This window comes from Delphinus delphis, chromosome 9 (genome assembly GCF_949987515.2).
Source record: "Delphinus delphis chromosome 9, mDelDel1.2, whole genome shotgun sequence".
NCBI classification, from domain to species: domain Eukaryota; kingdom Metazoa; phylum Chordata; class Mammalia; order Artiodactyla; family Delphinidae; genus Delphinus; species Delphinus delphis.
In genome coordinates this window covers 99414034-99437636 of record NC_082691.1, presented here as the reverse complement: position 1 = coordinate 99437636, position 23603 = coordinate 99414034, and the positions used below count along the sequence as shown (strand labels likewise).

General features: G+C 42.8%; 1 protein-coding gene across 1 annotated transcript in view; it reads right to left on the bottom strand.

Annotated features, from left to right (window-relative positions):
* Positions 1-23603, bottom strand: part of CNTNAP2 (contactin associated protein 2) — a 1416746-nt gene that overhangs the window by 202767 nt on the left and 1190376 nt on the right. Inside the window, exon 18 of the mRNA XM_060019815.1 lies at positions 10460-10696. Within this exon, the coding sequence (XP_059875798.1) occupies positions 10460-10696 (237 nt within the window). The remainder of the gene's footprint in view (positions 1-10459; positions 10697-23603) is intronic.

Below are 23603 nucleotides of genomic sequence, written 5' to 3'. Positions count from 1 at the left end.
CCTATTTTTTTCAGATTAGAAGCAAAGCTTCACAAAATATCATTGATTGGTGGGGAACAAGTTGAAAAAGAGCTAAACTGATCTAATCCTAAACTGTTTTGTTTGCTGTTAGTTTTCCAAAGCAATCTATTTTTGTAATACTAAAAGCAAATAAGTATTTCTTGTAAATATCAATGACATTATTTCAAGAATAAACACTTTTTAAAAATTTGGGATGTTTTAAAATTTTGTCTTTTGGTTTTAATGACATACCTTTAAGTGGTTTTTATTTTTGTTATACTTGAAGTTCATAGGGCTTCTTGAATCTTTAAGCTTGAGATTCATTCCTGACAAATGTTTTTTAAAGAAAAAAAGGGAGAGGTCACTGGGGGAGAGGTCCCCCATTGAAACGCCTCCCCCCAGAATTCAGTGCAACCCAGCACTATCTACCCTACTACCCTTGGATGGGACTTTAAGAGCAGCTCTGGCATCGGCACCCTCACAGTGGGCTGGTTCCGTATCCAGGTATCACTCAGCACTCTCTGTCTCGCTTTCCTTTGTACTGCAGTTGGGTCTACAGCCTCCACTTCATTCCAAGCCTCGTCTCATTTACCTTGGTCTCCTCACTGTCAATCCACTGCTTCCCACATAGTAGGCTTTCAGTAAGTGTTCTGTATTTCACTATACTTGTGTCCAGTGCATATAAGGAAATTAAATTTTTATTAGTGATCAAGCCACCTGATCTTACTTCATTCACTCGGTACACAGATACGTTAGATTTTACTGCCAATGATTCAACTTCACTGAGAGTCTTTGCCTTATGGAAACTGAGTAGCTCAGAAGCCACCTTATATTTAGTGAACTCATCACTTGGAAGATCAGCTCGAGAACAGTGGTCAGGCTGAGTTAAACACTGCTCTGTATCATGTGCCCAGACCTCACGAGAACATGGAGATAACACATTTAAAATGCCAAGCTGGGGCTTCCCTGGTGGTGCAGTGGTTGAGAATCTGCCTGCCAATGCAGGGGACACGGGTTCGAGCCCTGGTCTGGGAGGATCCCACATGCCACGGAGCAACTGGGCCCATGAGCCACAACTACTGAGCCTGCGCGTCTGGAGCCTGTGCTCCACAACAAGAGAGGCCGCGATAGTGAGAGGCCCGCGCACCGCGATGAAGAGTGGCCCCCGTTTGAGACAACTAGAGAAAGCCCTCGCACAGAAACGAAGACCCAACACAGCCATAAATAAATAAAAAATAAATTTAAAATGCCAAGCTGGGACTTCCCTGGTGGCGCAGTGGTTAAGAATCCACCTGCCAACGCAGGCGACACAGGTTCGAGCCGTGGTGCAGGAAGATCCCACATGCCGCAGAGCAACTAAGCCCATGCGCCACAACTACTGAGCCTGCGCTCTAGAGCCCACGTGCCACAACTACTGAGCCCATGTGCCACAACTGCTGAAGCCCGCGCGCCTAGAGCCCGTGCTCCACAACAAGAGAAGCCAGCGCAATGAGAAACCTGCGCACCGCAATGAAGAGTAGCCCCCGCTCGCTGCAATTAAAGCCTGTATGCAGCAACGAAGACCCAACGCAGCCAAAAATAAAAAAATAAAAATAAAAATTCTTAAAAAATAATAAAATAAAACGCCAAGCTTAGGGATGGCTCAGAGAGAGCAGTTGGCCCTAATCATTTCCGCTGCCTTAGGGTTTGATCTTCACTAGAGAAAAAAAGCAAAATACACATTTATCTAAATCAACCACTACTACAGTCAATTGCAATTGATGGAGGTAAAAATATGTGAATGAGTTCAGAGCCAGGGCAAACATAAGATGGGCAGATCAAAACCCCCCAGGCTTGATCATTTAAGAAAGTGAATTTCCTCTAGCCAGGAGATGCCTAGAATGAGCCCACTTGCTAAGGCCACAGCTGCCCGCTGGCAATGATGATCATCTGAGAAGGTTGTGGAGAGGAGAAGTTGCGCATCAGAGGCAGGTCTTCATCTCCCGTAGGAGTGATGAAGTACTCTAGGGCAATGTGAATCTTGGTGAATGGACATGCTTATAAGGGGAGCCTAAAACGTGAGTAATTTAAAAGCAAAACCCTCATATAAAATAGATAACTAATAAGGACCTACTGTATAGCACAGGGGACTCTACTCAATACTCTGTAATGACCTATATGGGGAAAGAATCTAAAAAAGAGTGTATATATGTATATGCATAACTGATTCACTTTGCTGTGCACCTGAAACTAACACAACGTTGTAAATCAACTCTACTCCAATAAAAATTTTTTAAAAGGCAAAACCCTCCAGAAAATTGATTAGATTGATTATTTTCAGGTTCATGAAAGAAAAGAAATGGATAGAGCTTCAGCTGAAATCATGACTAATCGGTAGGAAATGATCGTGTATTATTTTTATAAACTTCATATTATTTAGAGTTCTCATTATTGCTGAAGAATGAAGAATAAAAACATTCAACAAAACACACAGGAAAATAAAAATGGTGGCATCCAAAAAGGTCCAAAACCTGGTAGGTATTAGAAATTGGCACAAACTTGAAAAAATGTTATTTATCCTAAACCCAAAGCAAAGTCCAAAACTGTGTCCTTTATTTTGTTTAGTGTTTTAGAAAGGGCTTGCTTCTACCACTGATTTTTAAATCCCTTTTTCCAGGAAAGCTAATTAACCAGGTTTTTCTTTATACCTGGGACCCCAAAGAAAACCCCAGGCCAGGGGGAATGTTATTTACTGCCATGAAATTCTGTAATAAAGTCACCTCAACTTGTTGGCCATCTCTGCAGCTTTGACCTTTTGGAATCAAGCCAAAAGTAATTTCTTTTATCCATGAGAATTTATGGACCTTTGTCCACAAATATTTTCTTTTCTTTTTTCTTTTGTTTTTTTAAAGGTTTTAATGAGATTATCTTATGTTTCTATGATATTTTTAAGTTGTATCCTAAGGTCTGAAGATTTAAGAAAAGTATTAATTGAGGAGTATTTTCCCTTCCTGAATAGCACTGTAAGAGGAAGAGGAAAAAGAATTCAATTCTTTTTCCTGTAGGCATTCATCCAAATCTATAAAAGCTCCTGTTCCAATTGGAAATGAAAAAGAAGCCAGTGAAAAACATCTCTTCCTGCTGGTGTGAAACTCTCCTGCAAGCTGGGATCAAGACGGGGTAGGTCGACCTGAGGAAAAATGGCCGCTGTTGCCATTAACTAGTTTCATATAAGGATGAGATCCTAAGATGCAGAACTCCAAGAGTTCTCTTCTCTCTCCCCCCCCACTTGTTTTATAATATTTTAAATTAATTAATTTTCCCTAAAAGGCTTCAAACCCACTCTACAAGGGTAGCCCATGGGTTTCCTCTGCTCCCCGTGCAGTGCCTGGAGCCATGGAGAAGCAGAGTTCGTAAATATCCAAAGTGCATTGGGCAAACCCACCTCTCCCAACTCGCCATGAAACATCCCTCTAGGAGGCAAGAGCGGAGGTCCCCTCTCCCTTACAGGTTGAACTTGGACTTGAGTCTAGGTCTCCTTTCAGCGAAACAGAATCCTGAACTCTTTCAGTGCTTTCCTGTCTCCTGATGGGCTCTGTATTAGGAAGGGATGCAGCAGTTGCTAAGGTGACCCAAGTTGTCTCTTAACAGGGATGGATCCCTTGCATCAGGAATTGCACTTGTGGGCAGGACCCCTGGGATGCAGAGACTGTTGTCTCCCTCTCCATCTTCAGAATATCTGCATATTCCTCAGTCCATCAGGGTTTAGGTTCTGGAGATGACCTTTTCAGCTTCAGAATAATATGACTGTGACCACAATAGGCAGAGTGGACATTTTATGATGCTGTCATTGCTCCTGAAGTAGCAGAGAAGCAATCTAGAACTCAGAGGTAACTGAAACGATGCTGGTTAGGCATCTGGCATTTAAAGCTTTTATGGAAGGGTTAAAGCATGACATGATTTAAAGTAAAAACAAAAACACAAACAAACAAAAAGAGAAAGAGTGCTGAGACTGAAAAGTGACACCTGCTGCCTGAGTGATGGGTGCCAGGTTCTCCACTTGGAAATGCGCTCATACGATTCCGTGTGGTCCTCCCAGTGAAATTAAGAAGTAGGATTATGTGTTTCTGAAGACCAGGCCAAGTGGAGTTAAACCATTTGCTCAAGGTTACACGACCTGCAAGTGAGGAAGCTGGATTCAAACCCATGTCTAATTACATCACCAATTTTCTATGTAGGGACTTGAGTTAGCAATAAAGAGTTTCTTCTGTATAAATAATTTAGGTCACAAAATGTTAGTCAATGTCATGACCCTTGCAGGAAGAGGAGGAGACTTAGCTGGACCACAGTGAGGGTGGTGTGCACTTGTGTGACTGTAAGTGACGGTAACACTGCACCTATTCACCATCCTCCATCACTCGTAGTCACTGCAGTCCCGTGACCTTGGTCCTTCTAATTTTGGACTTTATCTGAATGACAAACAAATAGTGTTTGAGAAGAAAAGACAACTCCTTAAACTCAGGAAACGGTTTCTGAGTATTTATGGATATGGGCTCTTCAGCTGCAGTCTGGGTTTGGCAGACGAACATGAAAATTTTTATAAAAAAAAAGAGCAGAGAAGTGAATTAGGAGATATTTTTGTGCCTCTTGATGATAAGTTCTTGCTAAACTTGGCTCAGTGAAGGAATCCTAATGAAGAACTGTTCCTGGCAGCCTACGTGACAGCTCATTCACATCTCCTGCTTCCGAGTGTACTAGATTGTCCTAGTCTTGTAGATATAAACCATTGAAATGTTTTGAAAATTTCAGCATAGTCAGACTAAACTCTACTTTCAAGGCTCCCAGGCATATTAGGTGTTCACTGAGTGTTTGTTAAAGAGATAAATCAATAAATGATTACAGTTTACACCTAAATGTGGGGAGAGAGGGAGAGAGACAGAGAGAGAGACAGAGAGGGAGAGACAGAGGCTCTGTTCAGATCTTGTATTCTATTTTTTCTTATGATAAATTCTGCATCCAAGAATCTGCTGATTTTTTTTTACTGAATCACAATAACTAAAAAGCTTTAAGACTGGGGGTTCTGTTTTTCGTTTTATGTGAACCTACATGAAGGACCAGGCCTTGGTGAGAAGCAGTAACACACAATGGTGGTGAAGAACAGGAGCTTTGAGTCACTGCCTGCGTATAAACCCCAGTCCTGCTACTTACTGGTATGTGAACCTCAGGCAAGCGACTAATAGCCACTTGTGTCTAAATTTCCTTCTCTGTCAGATGGGGAAAATAATAATAGCACCTACACAGGGTTGTCATGAGTATCAGGTAATGTTAACGTAATTAAAGACCTTGGCACACTGCCTGGAACATAGCAAGTTCTCAACAAATGACAGCTGTTACCATTGTTAAATGCAGGAATTAAGCATCACAGATTTTTATATGCACTTGTATTGATCTCCTAGGGGTGCCGTAATAAAGAACCACAACCTGGGTGGCCCAAAACAACAGAAATTTATACTCTCACAGTTGCGGAGGATGTAAGTAAAAGAAATCAAGGTGTTATCTGGGCCACACCCCTTCTGAAGGCTCCAGGGGAGGATCTTCTTCCCTTGCCTCTTGCAGCTTCTGATGACCCCGGTGTTCCCTGGTTTGCGGCAGCGTCTCTCCAGTCTCTGGCTCCATCTCCACAGGGTCTTCTCTGTGCAGCTGCGTGTCTTTCTGTGTCCTCTCCTCCTCTTGTAAGGACACTCCCATTGGATTTAGGGCCCGCCCTAATCCAGTACGACCTCACCTTAATTACATCTATAAAGAGCCTATTTCCAAACAAGGTTCCGTTCTGAGGTTCTGGGTGGACATGCACTCGGGGGAGAGGGACGCTTATTCAATCTGTGATTGTATTCAGCTACCAACATTTAACATAGAAATTGCTGTTGTTGCTATAGGCCTGTTATTTTCCCTCTTGCTTGAAAATAGAAGATAAAGTTTGCTTCTAATCATGTTGCTAATTTCTGGTTAGAAATAAAACGAGGTTGATAGTCATAAATGTATTTTGAGGCTTGACTATCTGAGAAGGAGTAAGTCTATTAGAGAAGACAACCTTTGGCATGTCCAGGCAACTATCCATTTGGTCCCCAGTGGGGGTCCCCGCTAATCCTGGGGATGACAGACCCACAGCTGAGCCTTCCATGTAGGCTGGGGTTTGCTCTGCTCCCAGAGGAGTGCACAGCCTCAGCCAATGGGCTGTGAAGGAACGGTGCCACGGGATGGAGCTGTGTCCACGGAGTTTAAGTGGCTCCTGGTGGGTGGACATTCTGAGAAGAGGGGATACTGCATGGCTATCTGTAGAGATGAGGTGACTGGCTACGTGATCCAAATTACAGTTTCCAGAAGGCCCTCATGCTCTCTCCAAAACCTGAATTTTTCCCCAGTTAGCATTCCTATTTAATAGCTCTTCCCTGGGAGAGCTAACAGCGATGATCACATCTTTAGAGGTACATCTGAAAAAGGGCTCTGGGAGTTGTTTGTTTGTTTGTTTGTTTTAACATCTTTATTGGGGTATAGTTGCTTTACAATGGTGTGTTAGTTTCTGCTTTATAACAAAGTGAATCAGTTATACATATACATATGTCCCCATATCTCTTCCCTCTTGCGTCTCCCTCCCTCCCACCCTCCCTATCCCACCCCTCCAGGCGGTCACAAAGCACCGAGCTGATCTCCCTGTGCTACGCGGCTGCTTCCCGCTAGCTATCTACCTTACGTTTGGTAGTGTATATATGTCCATGCCTCTCTCTTGCTTTGTCACAGCTCACCCTTCCCCCTCCCCATATCCTCAAGTCCGTTCTCTAGTAGGTCTGTGTCTTTATTTCTGTCTTACCCCTAGGTTCCTCATGACATATTTTCCCCTTAAATTCCATATATATGTGTTAGCATACGGTATTTGTCTTTCTCTTTCTGACTTACTTCACTCTGTATGACAGACTCTAGGTCCATCCACCTCATTACAGATAGCTCAATTTCGTTTCTTTTTATGGCTGAGTAATATTCCATTGTATATATGTGCCACATCTTCTTTATCCGTTCATCCGATGATGGACACTTAGGTTGCTTCCATCTCCGGGCTATTGTAAATAGAGCTGCAATGAACATTTTGGTACATGACTCTTTTTGAATTATGGTTTTCTCAGGGTGTATGCCCAGTAGTGGGATTGCTGGGTCCTATGGTAGTTCTATTTGTAGTTTTTTAAGGAACCTTCTGGGAGTTTTTTGGTACAAGATCAGAGAAGGGCAGAAAGGAGTGCCTCCTGTCTCTGCTTGGCTGGTGGGTGACAGTGACCATCAATGCGTCACTACAGAGCAAAAGAGCATCACCAGGAGGCACCGCTGGAACTCTCCTTTGTCCTCCTGAGCTTCATGAAGCGGCAGCATGGGGCAATTCGATTTACAGATGCAACCCTATATCCTTCTCTCTGAATCAAAAGCAAGCGAAAGTGGTCTATGTCGGTCCCATGCCGGTCCTGGCGTGAGCGCCTCACTTGGCTGAGCGTGACGTAAGTGTTTTTATTTTCACACAACTTGGCCCCAACAAGGCAAACCTTCCTCCAGGGCCCGTCTGAAGGTTGATCGCTTTGAAGGATTGTGAAAAACTGGGCTTTGTTAAATGTACTAAGAGACAGATTTTTCACAGGTAATCTAATTATATGCAGTCTTCACCTGAGATGCTACTCCATTCCAGATAGTGTGATTACACGGTATAATGATTTCTGGTTAATAACTAGATATTTTCTAACCAGAGACAGTCAGGTGAGTCTTGAATGCATGGGGTAAGAACTCGGTCACTTAGTACTTAGTTCTTCTCTAAAAGAGGCAAAAATGAGGAAAAAAAGAGGTGATTCATCATTGTGTAAAGATTAGAAAACACAGCAAAAAGATAAGAAAATAAATGCTGGTGTTTTCATCCCCCACCCAGAATAATGACAGTTAATATTTTGAGGTGTTTCCTTTTTTTTAAATAAATTTATTTAGTTTTGGCTGCGTTGGGTCTTCATTGCTGCGCACAGGCTAACTCTAGTTGCAGCAAGCGGGGGCTACCCTTTGTTGCGGTGTGCGGGCTTCTCATTGCGGTAGCTTCTCTTGTTGCACAGCACAGGCTCTAGGTGTGCGGGCTTCAGTAGTTGTGGCACACGGGCTCAGTACTTGTGGCGCACAGGCTTAGTTGCTCCCCAGCATGTGGGAAGTTCCTGGACCAGGGCTTGAACCCGTGTCTCCTGCATTGGCAGGCGGATTCTTAACCACTGCGCCACCAGGGAAGCCCCTGATGTGTTTTCTTACAGTTTGCTTTCCTCGTGTGTGTGTGTCTGATTTTGTACAGACATATAATCAGGCTGTGTGTGGTATGTATGTTGGGACCTGTTTCACTGAGTCAGCAAAATATTGTGAACAGTTTTCCATTCACAAGCACAGAGCTATTCTAGCCAAAGAAGGCCCGCAAAGGACTTTCAGGAGCTCACGCTTTGGCAGGTGGCTGTGGCCGCGCTTTCTAGAGGCTGAGTTCTTTGGCTGTAGCCTCCCTGGAGGTGTGGTCATAGGAGCTGCTGTTCTGGGAGGTGAGACCCCGACCGGAGGGAGCACCCGGCTGCAGGCCTCAGAGGGAAGACCCCGTCCAGGAACGAGCTTGCCTTAGTGCAGATGAAGCTTTCCTGGATTCCTCTCAACCAGCACCACCCTCATCCTCCCCAAGTCAAGAGGATACTTGTCTTGACTTAGAAGGATGCCCACAAATACTTTCCAACTATGACATGCAGTTTTTAATTTTAATTTTTTGGGGTGAAGCCACTAATTGAATCAAATGTAAACTCATCCTGCTAAACAGATATTCAGAGAATATTTAGGGATCTTCTGTGTAAACAGTTTGAAATAATGTCAGTGGAAACTCACGAGCTTCCTTGGACTTTATCTTGAACATTGGCAAAGCTGAAGGGTACATACCCTTGCCTTTCAATTCGTGAATATTGCCCCAGAGGTTGTGTATGAGCCACGGTGCTTAACCCAACTCTCCAAAAATAACGGGCTCATGATTTTCTTTAAATTGGCACTTATGCAGTGGAATCTCTCAGGCATTAGTGCTTACTTGATTGCATTCAGACACCACTTTGGCAAGGGAATGACTGCACTAAATTAGCATCAAGCACAATGAATGGTAATTGCAAGACTGTCATTTCTACAAGTGCAAAATTAATGTGTTCTGCAAACCCATTGCACTGTGCGCCACGGGAAAATCATGGAGCCGCGCTGTCCCAAGCGGAAGAACGCACTGCAACAGCGGCGGCAACGTGCTGCGGATTATTCAGCAAAGGTGTTCCTCTCCACCTTTGTTGTTGTCTCACGCTCATTCTTCAAGCCCTGCCTGACCTAATTCCTATGCTCATGTTATTGCACCGCCAGACAGCAGCCTGGATGCACAGAGAATGTTATGGAACAATTCCTCCTTCTGTGTGGCACCTTGTGTGAACAATGCCAGCCTAAACAACCCTCCAAGTATTCATGAGAGTATGAATAGGCTACTTATGTAAAGCTTCTTATAGAGAGATGCACCAGCCATTTACAGAGAACTTTACCCAAATGTTATACATTCATTAGAAAGAGAAGAGTGATTTACGCGCATTTCAATTGTAGCTTAAGAAGACTGCCGGCCCTGCCTCTCCCCATCTCTCCCGTTTACAGGTGGGACAGGAAGCCACAGGCCAGTCGAATGAATTTCTTCCGGTCATGCAAGATCACAGGGTCTACCCCGAATGACAACAAGCATAGGCACCAGGCTCTTGGAGTCAGCTGACTGGCTCTGCAGAATTTATTAGGGATTAATCATTCGAGACTGAAATAATGCAGTAATAACAGACCTATTAGATGTGGTATCTCAGTACTCCTGCAGTTTAGTGGAGGCTGAGAACCTCCCACAGAGGCGTCCTATAGAAGAGGGATACTAAAGATAATGACAATAACTGGCCAGAGGGCTTTCTTGTGAGTCCAGCTTGAATCCAATCTCTTAGCAGCTGGGGGAGGGGGTGGGCATTAAGCCCACTGGGCGGCACAGGTAGATTCACTGCAGTGATCTACAGGTCCAAGATAATGTGCTGACCCTCTGACTCCCCTGAGTGGGAGGGTCAGGCCCGAGTCCTCTTTCAGTGGCCGCTTACTTTGTCACTCACCATTAAGGCATGATACGGTTATTTGACTTGTAATGTTCCAGCCAGTGAAAAGTTTGCTGGAATTTGGGGGAAACTCTGCACCACACTCAAAGATTCTCTCATCTTAATGAACAACAAAGATTAGGGAGTGGTTTAGGAGACTTCCTACCTCAGGTGGGAGAAGAATTCCAATACCTTACCCTCAGAATGAAGTATGCCTGGGTACAGCTGAAAAACCATTCAATAGATGATTTGGACTTCAAAGATGTCTAAAAATGGCTTTGGAAACTGGCTTGACTTACCTTTGTTGCAAAATGTTCCATCATAGGCTGTGTTGGAGCAATCGCAGGAATACCCGTGGTATTTCTCTATGCATTTGCCTCCATTCTCACAGTTTGCCCCGTAGCTGGTGCAGTGGCCCGAGCACCCGGATTTGAACCCGGATGTGACCTTTGCTCTTTCTTCCAGGTCCAGTGTCACTCCATTCATCCTCAGGGAGCGGATGCAGCCCAGAAAGCCCTGCTGGCCCCCGGCACCACCTGGGAAGACAGAAGGCATGGAGCTCAGATAGAATAACCTCTGCTGTGGCTTCTGTTTCATTCATCATTCCTCGGACCACTGTGGTGGGAGATGAGACTGCCAAGTGCAGGGGACATGCTCACTGTCAAGTTGGTCCTGCCTAATAGAAGAGCTTGCAGCTTTCTCCCCTTAGGCTACAATGCTGATTAAAAGAGACTGTCTTCTGCGAAGCAATACATTTGCTACAGTACTAAAATGTTTGGAGACACACAGATTACGTAAGCTGCTTTGGAAGTTTAATCTGGTTTCCTATAGAAAAGAAGTGTACAGAACTCTCTAAGTTCTTTGGTCTTTAATCTCATGGCATTCAGTTCCATAGCATTATCTATTGGAAGAGATATAAAAAGGCAGAGGGACATGAATATATTAGCATAGTTAACAAGTCAATTAGCCAGACGAAGTAGATCCATTTGGAATGTAATTGTAAGTCCCGGTTCTTGTCTCAAGAAATGCTTTGCTTTGAAATTCATGTTAAGGGTTCCCAGGGCTTCTTGTCTGGGGTGGTTGGAAATTGGAATTGAGAATTTTACATGTAAGTCAGCTACACCACATTTATTACCAGGTCAGTTCAGATTTTATTGCTTTTGTCTAAATGCCATTGCAAGACACATAACACACAGAACAAATTCACTGTAATTTTCTCAGTACGTTATGGAGTTAGAGGTTCATGAGCATGAGAATATTAAAATATTCCTAATAAATTTCACAGAACGGTTCATTGGAGAATTATATCACAGGTGGATTGTATCTATAATAACCTTAGCTATGATTTTTTTAAGCAGCTGGTATGAAAGGAGGAATTCAAGTTTATAAATATGCCTGTATTTTAGACTAACAGCTTTTCTAGAAATTAAATAAAATGATAGTAGTTAAAATTATTCAAAGAAATCTGATGGGGATTTAGAAAAAAGATATGGTTAATAAAGTGAAAGTTACTGTTTATTGAGGGGTATGTAGTAGGTACTCTACTAAGCATCTTACATATGATATTCACCTGATTCTCACAACAACCTGGCGAGGTAGGCATTGTTACCTTAACCCCATTGTACAGATAAGGAAACTGAGGCTTAGAGAAATTAAGTCGTGTACTCAAGGCCTCACAGCTCCGAAGTGCCAAAGCGGTGTCAGATCTGTCTTATTCTCGAGCCTGTGGTCTTAAACTCTGTTCTGTGTTGATCGTCTAATGCAGAAGAACTTCAGGGTCTGGGGCGCCACAGACGTGCATGTTTCTGACGTGAAGATCTGAATGTCTTTAAAAATGGCATGGTCAATAGGACTGGCAGACTCTGGGCGAGGCTGCACACTGGAGGTTGATTCTGATCACTTTCTCCAGTGTCTTGAGAAGAAGTGTGCCATCTAGCGACTCATCAGACAGGGCTGGTGGATCAAAGGCTTTAGCTGCAGAGACGGATTAGCCTTTGCTTATGCCTGTGAATCCTCAGCCGTGAAACAGCAAATGACTTGCACTATTATCTTTATGAACCCAAGCCTTGTGGTTCTCTCACTGGGCAGTGCATAGATTTGAGTGATGATCCTCCAGGGATTGTTATTTTTTAATAAAATGTTTAAATAGAAGAGGATTAACTGAAGGGATCCCAATGCCCCTTTTGATTAATGGTATGGGAGAGTAGACTGCAAAAGAAATGATGAGAAACAACCACTTTGAAGGATTTCCCATTTTGCAATCTGCTCATCAGCACCGCTGCACCTCTGGGCCAAGGGGAATTTGGCCCTTTGCTGTGATCTGGAAGAATTTCAATCCAGTAGTCACTCTTTGTGTGTCGAAATTTCAATTCGGCGTCTATCGTTTTAGCAGCTATGGCTTTTATTCCTGCAATAAGGCTTTCCAAAGGGCCTTTTCATTCAATAAATGCCTAGCCATTTAAATTTTCATCACTAGTCAATTAAGACAATTATATCCTATCAAAATATGCTGACGTTTTTAAATCGTTGTTTTTAGATGTGTGCCTCTCCTTTCCCCTGGTTGCAAATGTAATAGTTTTTCATTGTGGAAACCATAAACACACTGATAAGCAAAATGAAAAAGAGAATCTGTAATGCTACTCAGATAGAACGACTTTCACTTTTAGCAAATAGCCTCTTCTACTTTTATCTATGAACATACATATGTATAAAAACTAAAAAAAAAGCGGGGTATATGCATTGTTTTGAAATTTGCTTTTTTCACTTAATATATCATAAAACATTTTTCCCAGCAATAAATATTCAACTAGAACATCTTGCTTAACATCTGCATAGCAGCCCACCCTGTGATGCACTGTAACTTACTTTGTCATTCCACTACCATTGGACTTTTTAAAGTTTTTTAATTTAATTTTACTTTTTTACTAAGTAAATTAAAAAATTTTTTATTTAACATCTTTATTGCAGTATAATTGCTTTACAATGTTGTGTTAGTTTCTGCTGTATAACAAAGTGAATCAGCTATATGTATACATATATCCCCATAGCCCTTCCCTCTTGCGTCTCCCTCCCACCCTCCCTATCCGATACCACTGGACTTTGAAACTTATTCCAATTCCCATTTTATATGATACTATAATAAATATCCTTGTAAAAACCTTGACATACTTGTCCAGTTTTTCCTTAGAATTAATTCTTAGAAGTGTAATTGCTAGGTACAAGGGCATAAACATTTTAAAGTCCTTTGCAATATAATTTCCTCTCAGAAGACTTTATCAATTTGTATCTCAGCAATAGGGTACAAGATTCCTGCCTTCTCCACACCAATTCTAATACTAGGCAAGACACTTTTGAATTTATAGGCTAGAGGGGGAAAAAAAAAAAGAGTTCATTCTTTTAATTTGCGTTGCTTCGAATACTGTGGGTTGAATAATTTTTATGTTTTCCTCACTCTTAGTTTTTGTTTCTTCATGACCTTTGCTTTTTTGGGAGAAATAGAATATATATTTCTTACTGATTGGTAGCAATATTTGGGCCTTTAATTTTTTGTTATAAATTCAGCAACTAGATCCTTCCAGTTTGTGTTTGTTAACTTGTATGTAATGTTTCTGTAGTCACATGCATCTACCTTATTTTTATGATTTCTGTCTTTGATATTAGGCTTATAAATACCTTCTCTAATCCAAAATAATATAATTATTCAACTATATTTTCTTCTAGAACTTTTATGATTTTACCTCGTTTAACATTTCATTCTTTAATCTATCTGGAATGTATTTTAATTTGGAAATAATTGACATTTAAGGGTGTCAGCAATGGTTGAGAGTCTGAGGAGATTTTTTTAAAAAGACTCTTTAAGTAAATGTTAATATGACCAAAAAAATGGAGATTTAGAAAGCATCAATTGGCAGAGAGAGTACATCTAGGTTAGGTCGTATTTCAATTACCTCATTTAGGTAAACATTTAGATGTATGTATATAAGCTTCATTATGTACCTACACAGGCTTCATTCAGGAAGGGGATTTAGGGGCAGGTGTTTCTGTCTCCCTGCCTCTCTGATTCTTTCCGGTCTTGTTCTTTCTGAGCTTCTACACCTGCCAGTCTTTCTTCCTGCCTTTGTGTTTGTATATCCTTCCCTATCAGGACTATTGACTGTTTTTGTTAGTTCTGTGGCTTTCATCAAATCGTTGCATCTTTCTCAGCATCAGTTTTTCTTACACATAAAAGGAGGCTGAACTAGAAGTCTCTGGTCCTTCCAGCTCTAAATTACTCTGGTCCATGATGTACAGTCTCTCCCTCTGGGCTTATGTGTCCCCCTCTCTCCATTTCAGCAAATTACTGTCAATTTCTGCTAAATTTCTTCTTGCTTCCTTTTTCCTCTTTGCACTGCTGCCTGACCATTTTTTTCCTCCTCCTTCCCTTAACTGAACATAACGTATGACTACAGTCTAATTTATATTTGTTGCCTTCATTAAATAAACTTTTATACTCCTTCTTCTTAATTTACAAAGAAGGTAAGTGGAATGCCATTTGTCTCTGTATAAAGGAAAACTAAATAACTTACACTCTTTTTTAAACATGGTCCCTGATTTATTAAATGGGTCAGTGAGCTGGAAAGTACTTTTACTGATCTAGTCAATAGGAAGAAAAATCTTTGGTCCTGAAAATGGCCATTATATATTATGCAAAGGATGTTAATGTACTGGAACCAGTGATAATTATTTGAGTTCAAGTTATGTGCTCTATAGAAATCTTTCCTGGTGACAAATGTCATAAGTTTAAATTGTAGGTCTGCGAGCAAAAAGGCTACTTAACCTTTGTTAATTAGAAAATCAACACATTGTCACTGGAGAGAGCCCCCTGCCATGCAAGAGCCTCACACACATTAGTTAGACCTGTGATAATTACCCAAGGTGAGACGTGGGTTTAATTTGTAAATCACTTTTCACGTGAAATGCTATTCAAGTATTGCAATTAGAGATTAATTATGAAAATGTTGTAACTATCCATAATGAATAATACAACCATCAAAAGCACAGAAGATTGGGGCAAAATAATCAGGTATTAAATTAAACAAACAGGGCGGAAATAACGATCAGGAGGAATTCTAAAAAGCACTGTCCTCAAACTAGGAGCTTAACTGTTTTCTAAGGAGCTAATTTGGGCTCCAGGGCACCTGTGCCCAGAGAGACCAGCCATTCATTCGCCATAGAGAGGAATCGCACCAAAGCTCCCACACGAGGAATCTAATTTATCCATTCAATAAGTATTTATTTCACAGCAACTATAAGCTAGCCTTGTCTAGATGTTTAGAAGGCACTAGGAAGCAAAACACACAAAAGTCTTTGCGCTTGCAGAGCTTGTCTTCTTGCCGATGGAGAGGGAAATTTAACAATAAACTCAATAAGTAAGTTAAGTATATCGCCTGTTAGAAGTCAGTCTGGGTTAAGTGGGAGTGGGGTGGGGGAGATTCCCATTTTATATAGAGCCCTTAAGACAGACCCCACTGAGAAACTGACAGAAAGAGTATCTGGGTGCACAGCCCTGGGAAGACACAGAGGTAAGGGAGGCACTGCCCTGCAGGTGAGGGCAGGGGGTGAGACGGGGAGTTGCTCTGAGATGCTAAGAGAAGCAAAGGCACCAGGTCACGTGTGTAAGGCACTGGGAAAGGCGTTCCTAAGAAGGTGGAGGAGACATACTTCTCGCTCTCAGGTTAATACAAATGTAATCACAAATAGCCACACTGTGGTTCAAGGTAGAATCTGACGTAGGAGAGGCGGGAAACAGAGGTGTGGAGAGCATGAGCTGTGGTCACAAAACTCGACTTTTGGGTGTTGGCTCTGCTGCTCACTGCTTGATCTTCCCAGCTCCTCTTTGGGCCTCAGTCTCATGTATGAAACTGGCATAAAAATATGCACCTTGCAGGGCCATATTCATAACAAGTGACAATACCCCCCTCTGTACTAATGCTCAGTTAATGGGAGCCGTTTATTATTATTACCATTATTCAGTATAACAAAATTCTACAGAAGCACAGAGTTGGAAATTAAATATGGCTAAGATGAGTATACACGAATCTGATACCAGAGGTATCATGAGTGTTATGAAATGCACTGTGTCACCCCAAAGTTCATGCGTTGAAGCGCCAATCCCCAATGTGACTATATTTGGAGATAGTACCTTTACAGAGGTACTTAAGATTAAATGAGGTCACAGGGGTGGGTCCCTAATATGAGCGTGTCCTTTGAAAGGAGAGGAAGAGATGCCAGGGACACAAGCACACAAAAAAACAGCCGTGTGAGAAGGCACAGGTCCGTAAGCCGAGGAGAGAGGCCTCGGGAGAAACCAACCCTGCCAGCACCTTGATCTTGGTCTTCCAGCCACTGGAATTGTAAGCAATAGATCTTTGTTGTCTAAACTACCCAGTCTGTGGTATTTTGTCAGGGCAGCTTGAGCAGACTAATACAGTGAGTAAAGGGTTAACTTCAAGCTTGGGCTGGTCCAGGCCTGCCTGAGGGAATGACCTCGGAGTCCTCCTTCTAACTGCACTGCTTCCTTGGCGGGCTCAGGATTGCGATGGCCGTTTTCCTTCGCTTGTCTGCCGTGGGGGACCGCACCTGGATTGTGAGAGCGGTAAGCTGGCAGACAGCGCTCCACACATGACTGGCTGGCACAAAAGACTGACAGGAAATACAGCTGTGATTTCTGTATCCAGGTGACCCACCTAGACCCCGTCTCTTCTCCATGGCAGTCAGACCTGGCCCGTGTAGGTCAGGGGGCCAAAGCAGCGACGTGCTTGGGCAGGCTGGGCCCCCATCGGCAGCTTGGCCGACGCTGCATTTCAAATACATCAGCTTACAAGGCTGCCTAAATATTTCTCTTACAAATACTTGTATGTTACTGCTCGTACAATGCATCCTGCCGGAGAGTTCTGCTCATCTTTGGAGCAAAATTAGCATCTGCTTTCTGCTGATCTTAACATATCCCATGTTCTTTCTCTTTCTCTCTCTCTCTCTCTCTCTCTCTCACACACACACACACACACACACACACACACACACACACACACGCACAAGCACTCATGCACATACATGCATGCACAGACCAGGAACCTGACCAGGTTGAGCCACCTGTCTCTGTCCCTGTCCCTGTCTCTGTCTCTCTGTCTTTATTATTTGCCTTTAAAAGCCTTTATTTTTTAAACAACTGTATCCACTCCCTTTTCATCCACAGCCAAGAATCAGAGCTGTGACCTCGCTCTCTTATTCTCAGACTCGGAACAAGTGTTTAAAGATTTCAGTCCCGGGTCAAGGCCAGATCTATGGGTCTGGGAGGGATCAGCACAGCTCTGCTCACCAACCTCCCAGGAGGCAGGAGCTTCTCAAGACAGGAGGGTGGAATAAAAAGAGGTGAGCGTTGGGATGGAGAGGGAGGGGAGCCAGAGGCCGAGGACACAAACGTGGGAGGTGCTGAGGTCAGGGTTGCAAGGAGGGCATGCTTACGAGTGTTAAATGATACCGGAGGCCAAGCAAAAGGAGAAAGCGGGAAAAGCCTACTCGATTTGGTTATTTTTGAGACAGCCCTGTCAACGTGGTAATGAGATGCTTCTTAGCGAGGCAACGGGTAGTGAGAGTACGGATTCAGGAGGTGAAGATCCAGCACTGGTTTAAGAAGCAGCCACAGCAGATGGGGAGAGGGGGAGGCCTTCTGAAGCACGCAGCACACGTTCTACTGCTGTAAAACAAATTTGGTATTTTAAGTGTTTTGATAAATGTATTGGTTTCTTTTGTAATTCTGTATCTTTTATTCATAGAAAACATTACTCTGAGAAGAGAGACATAGACTTTACCAAACTGGCCCCCAAAAGGTTAGAACTGCTGCATTATAATGAAGTTAAGCAATATTAAAGGAAAAGAAGGACATGTTCAGGAGTAAGAGTGTAACTTACATCTAACGTCTCAGCAGGAACACTGCCTGTAAAAGACAATGGACTAATGTCCTCACAGTGTTGATTAAAATAGGGAACCAGTAAAGGTATTCGCAGGCATGTGAGGTCTAGGAAGGACTCACCTACGAAGTTTTAGAAAAAATTGCTCTTGAGTAAGAACGAAAATAAATCCAAGAGTAGATAAGATGTGGGAAAGAAGAGTAAGTGAAAAGAAAAACAGCAAATATTAATGTTTTCTCATAAGCAGTTAAAATAAGTATATTCATAAGATTCTGCAACTAAAACCACAGATGATGTCAACACGGCAAGGAGTGAGGTGGGGAAGGAGGTCAGAGGGTTCTTGGTCTCTTATTCAGGAGAACAGAGATATCGATTTGTTTTTGTGGATGACAGAGAAAAAAGCGTAAGTATGAGCCTTAAGAAGTTAGGCATAGCTGCCAGAGGAATGCAAGTAGAATGTAAAACTTTTAAATCAGTAGAATAATATTCAATTTAACCAACGGAAAGTAGGCTGAGGGGTGGGTGAGCAAACAGAGAACAAAGTAAATTGGAGATGCAGGGTAAGATGGCAGAAGACATACCCTGATATGACAGTAGTCACAACAAATGAATAAAAAGACAGAGATTCTCAAATTAAATTTTTAAAAGATTCAGCATTATACTATCTAAGACACACATTTAAATAAAAGGATTCCAACACCTGCATAAAAACACCAGGCGAATATTAACAACAAGAAGAACTGCATAGTAGTTTTAAGAGCAGAAATAAAATTGTGTGATGAAAAACATCAGAAGGAATAAAGATGGAGATTACATACTTGTATAAGGAACAATAAATCAAGAAGATTATGAACACATCTAACAAGATAGCCTCAGAGAATACAGAGCTACCAGTGACAGAACTATTGACAGAAATAGATAATCAACCAGTAAAGTTTGAGGTTTACACTCAGAATCTGATCAGACAAACAGTACTTAGAGAAATTAAGTATGCACATACCCTATGACTCAGTAGAAATTAAGTCTGCATATATTCTATGACTCCTGCACACACACAGACACATGTGAGTGCACATGAGAAAACCTCATACAGGTAATAGGGGGACAGGCACAAATATATTTGACGAATAGTCATCTGTGGTAGCAAAGAGTTTGGGGAAACTTAGGTATGCATCACTAGGGGATGGAATAAATAAAGCATGGATATACCCATAATGGAACACTATACACATGGTATTCACAGAGCTACACAAATACATCTTAAAACATAAGGGGCTTCCCTGGTTGGCGCAGTGGTTGAGAGTCCGCCTGCCAATGCAGGGGACACGGGTTCGTGCCCCACTCCGGGAAGATCCCACATGCTGCGGAGTGGCTGGGCCCGTGAGCCATGGCCACTGAGCCTGCGCGTCCGGAGCCTGTGGTCCGCAACGGGAGAGGCCACAACAGTGAGAGGCCCGTGTACCGCAAAACAAACAAACAAACAAAAAAAAACCCATAAGGCTGGGGGCTTCCCTGGTGGCGCAGTGGTTGAGAATCTGCCTGCCAATGCAGAGGACACGGGTTCGATCCCTGGTCCGGGAAGATCCCACATGCCGCAGAGCAACTAAGCCCGTGTGCCACAACTACTGAGCCTGTGCTCTAGAGCCTGTGAGCCACAACTACTGAGCCCGCGTGCCACAACTACTGAAGCCCGCGCGCCTAGGGCCGTGCTCCGCAACAAGAGAAGCCACCGCAATGAGAAGCCTGTGCACCGCAACGAAGAGTAGACCCCGCTCGCTGCAACTAGAGGAAGCCCGCGCACAGCAAGAAGACCCAACACAGCCAAAATAAATAAATAAAATAAATGAATTAAAAAAAACAACAACATAAGACTGAGTGAAAGAGAAAGAAACAGAATGAGATTTGTAGTACAATACCACTTATATAAATAATGACACTGGAAAGGCAATACTATGAATCTTCCATAACATGCACATATTTTGAATATGTAGAGGGTGGGGCTAGAAGGTTATATATAAAACACAGCTGAGTGGGTGCCAGCGATAGGGAGAGCAGAATTGGGAATGGTGAAAAAGATGTGAAATAATAGAGTGAAATTAAAACGAATAGGGAACACTGCCAGTTTGTGACAACAGGACCACGATATGAACAGTGTGAGTCCCACAGAATCCCACACCAGCGGACCTTGAGAATGATGCAGATGAAAGAAAAGAGGATAAAACGCAGCATCTGGCAGGAAACAACTCTGTTTAAGCCAGTAACAGTGGATGGCTTTTCTCTCACTTTCTTAGTGTATCACAGGAGGGACTGCGGGGCTGTGCGTACTGGTTCCTTCCTCAATATTGTGTCACTGATACTAATTTTATTACAATCTTTTTCTGTGTGACAGTTGCCATTTATTATCATGAAGCTTAGCCCAGTCCTTACTGAAAGAATAAAAAGTCCATATGAGAAATTATTTGATGTCTTTTTTTTTTTTTTGCGGTACGCGGGCCTCTCACTGCTGTGGCCTCTCCCGTTGCGGAGCACAGGCTCCGGACGCGCAGGCTCAGCGGCCATGGCTCACGGGCCCAGCCGCTCCATGGCATGTGGGATCTTCCCGGACCGGGGCACGAACCCTCGTCCCCTGCATCAGCAGGTGGACTCTCAACCACTGCGCCACCAGGGAAACCCTGATAAGTCTATTTTTGAAACTATTTTTCCATACTGGTTTCAAAATTGGTGCCTTTACATTAAAATGTCTTCTCTGAATTGGCCCACGCCAACTGTCATGAGAAAACTGGAATAAAAGACCTCCGAATCCCTGAAGCTTTTATTCTTGTGGCACATGAGCTGTTTTTCCACAGAAGGTGAACAATAGGTTTGGCTCTTTTCTTAGGTTCAAAATCTGTCTCTCAGTGGTAAAGCATTTGACTGCATATCTCTCTGTAAGTTTCTAAACATGTAATCTCTGCGTTAGAAAATAAGCTCAGCACCTATGGAAATAGGTAGTGAACAGACTACCTTTTGGAGGTTCAAAGGAAGTTAAAAGTACATTGTTAGTTTGATTATGTTGGGAGTGTATGTAAGAAAGGCAAAAATTGTGTCTATCATAACTTACTTCATATGTTAAAACTCTAATTGTAAAATAGACAGCTGGGATTGCAAAAGTTAATTCGTTCTGACCTCTAAAAGGTAAAGGGCAGGAAAGCATATGGTGACACTTAGTGGAGAAGGACCATCCTTCACCTGTGAGGTTGGCAGGGAAGGGATAGTTCTACTGAGAAGAGAGTGGATGCCTCATGTGTGGTTTCACGGCAGAGCCTCGTGAAAGGCGGTCGTGCTAAGAAAAGGATAAATGTGCTAGCGATCCTTGAGGTGAACAGCTGTGAAGGAGGAGCATTCCATGGAGAAGCTTCTGTATTTTACTTGCATTTTTGCTTTGTAGATAGTTTACTGATGTCACCTAGTGATTTTTTAAGACTAGATTTCATCTAGCACATCTTTTTACTTGATTATTTTATGGCAGTGGTTCCTAATTATGACATCACTCCCTATCTCTGTTTAGGAGAGAACCAGGAGACCAGTTACAAGGGTCGGGCCAGAAACTCTTTGCATTAGGGTCCCAGCTAGCATCTCAGCCACTGCCAAACAGGCAAGACCTCATTTTGAGAGAGGGAGACTGAAAACTATATTTAGGGCCTAGAATGATCTGAGATGCTATGTTTCATCATATGAATTTCTCTGCGACTCTTTTTTTAGGCTTCAGTCATGCTTGATTTCAGTCTTGGTATCTAATGAAAAAAATATTTCCAAAGATGGTAATATGACTGTTAACTCAGAGAAGTAACAGAAATGTAATTCACTTATTCATTCATCCTACTGCTCACTCAGCAAATCCACTGGGCAACCACTGCAGCAATATTCTAAATCTCTCCTGTCATGTAGCTTACCTTCTAGGGGAAGGGCACAAAGATAAATGAAAACATCAGAAGTTCTAAGGAGAATGTGAGATGGTAAATGACTGGCTACCTTAGACTGAGTGGTCGGCGAAGGCCTCTCTGAGGAGGTACAGAGCTGAGAGTGAATGAGAGGAGCCAACCTTTAAGACACGGGAGCATCCTAGGTGTCCACCAACAGATGAATGGACACAGAAGATGTGGTACATGTACATACAATGGAATATTACTCAGGCATAAAAAAGAATGAAATCCTGCCATTTGCAACAATGTGGATACACCTAGTGAGTATTATGCTTAGTGAAATAAGTCAGAGAAAGACCAAATACTGTATGTTATCACGTATATGTGGAATCTAAAAAATAAAACGAATGCATACAACAATACAGAAACAGACTCACAGATACAGAGAGCAAACCAGTAGTTACCAGCAGGGAGAGGGCAAGAGGGGAGGGGCAAGATAGGGGTAGGGGATTGAAAGACACAAACTACTATATGTATAAAATACATAAGCAACAAGGATATATTGTACAGCACAGGGAAATATTACCATTGTTTTGTAATAACTTTAAATGGAGTATAATTTATAAAAATATTGAATCACTACACTATACACTTGAAACTAATGTAATATTGTAAATCAACTATACCTCAATCAAAAAAAAGTAGGAGCCAATTTTGTTGATGGCTGGGGAGGAGTTTCAGGTAGAGGGAACAGCCAGTGAAAATGCTCTAAAGCAGGAATAGGCTTGGTGTGTTCAAGAAACATACCAAGATTGCAGACCAGTCAGGAGACCAGTTACAACAGTCCAATCAGGAAACAACCATGGCTTCGACTAGAGTGGGACCCGTGGCAGGAGACAGCAGTGGGTGCGTTTGGGGCACAGCCGGAGGCAGTCACAGGACTCACTAATGATGGGCAGTGATGAGGGAAAGAGGAAATCAAGGCTAACGCCAGAGTTTGGGTTCAAGCAGAAATGGGTGCACGATGATGTCATTTTCTGAGACGGGAAGGCTGGCAGAAGAGCAGGCTTGGGGCAGGCAGCAGGAGCTCTCCTTGCCATGCTTACTCTGAGATGCCCATCAGACAGCCACGTGGATACGCCAAGTAGACAGCTGTGTACGTGGATGCAGAGTTTCCGGAAAAGCGAGGCCTGGAGATTTTGATTTCAGAGTCACTGGTGCATAAACAGTATAGGGAGCCGTTGGACTGGATGAGATCACCCAGGGAAACGCATGGCTGGAGAAGAGGGGAAGGCTCTGCGTCTGATGCTCCAACATTTAGTGGTCACGGAGAGGAAGAGAACTCACAGGAGAGACTCCAGTCATGGCCAGTGAGGTGAGGGAAAGCGGGCAAGCACACGCCATGGAATCCAAGAGAAGAGAGTGTTTCAAGAAGGAGGGCACGTGGGCTGCTGCTGAGAGCACGGAGAGAAGCCAGAGGGTCGCGCTCTAGACACAGCTCTAGAGAGTTCCGTGTTGACTTTGACAACCTTTGTAAAGGGTTTACCAAATGAGCTAAAAAGAAAAACAGCTTATCTCTGTACCAGAGAAAC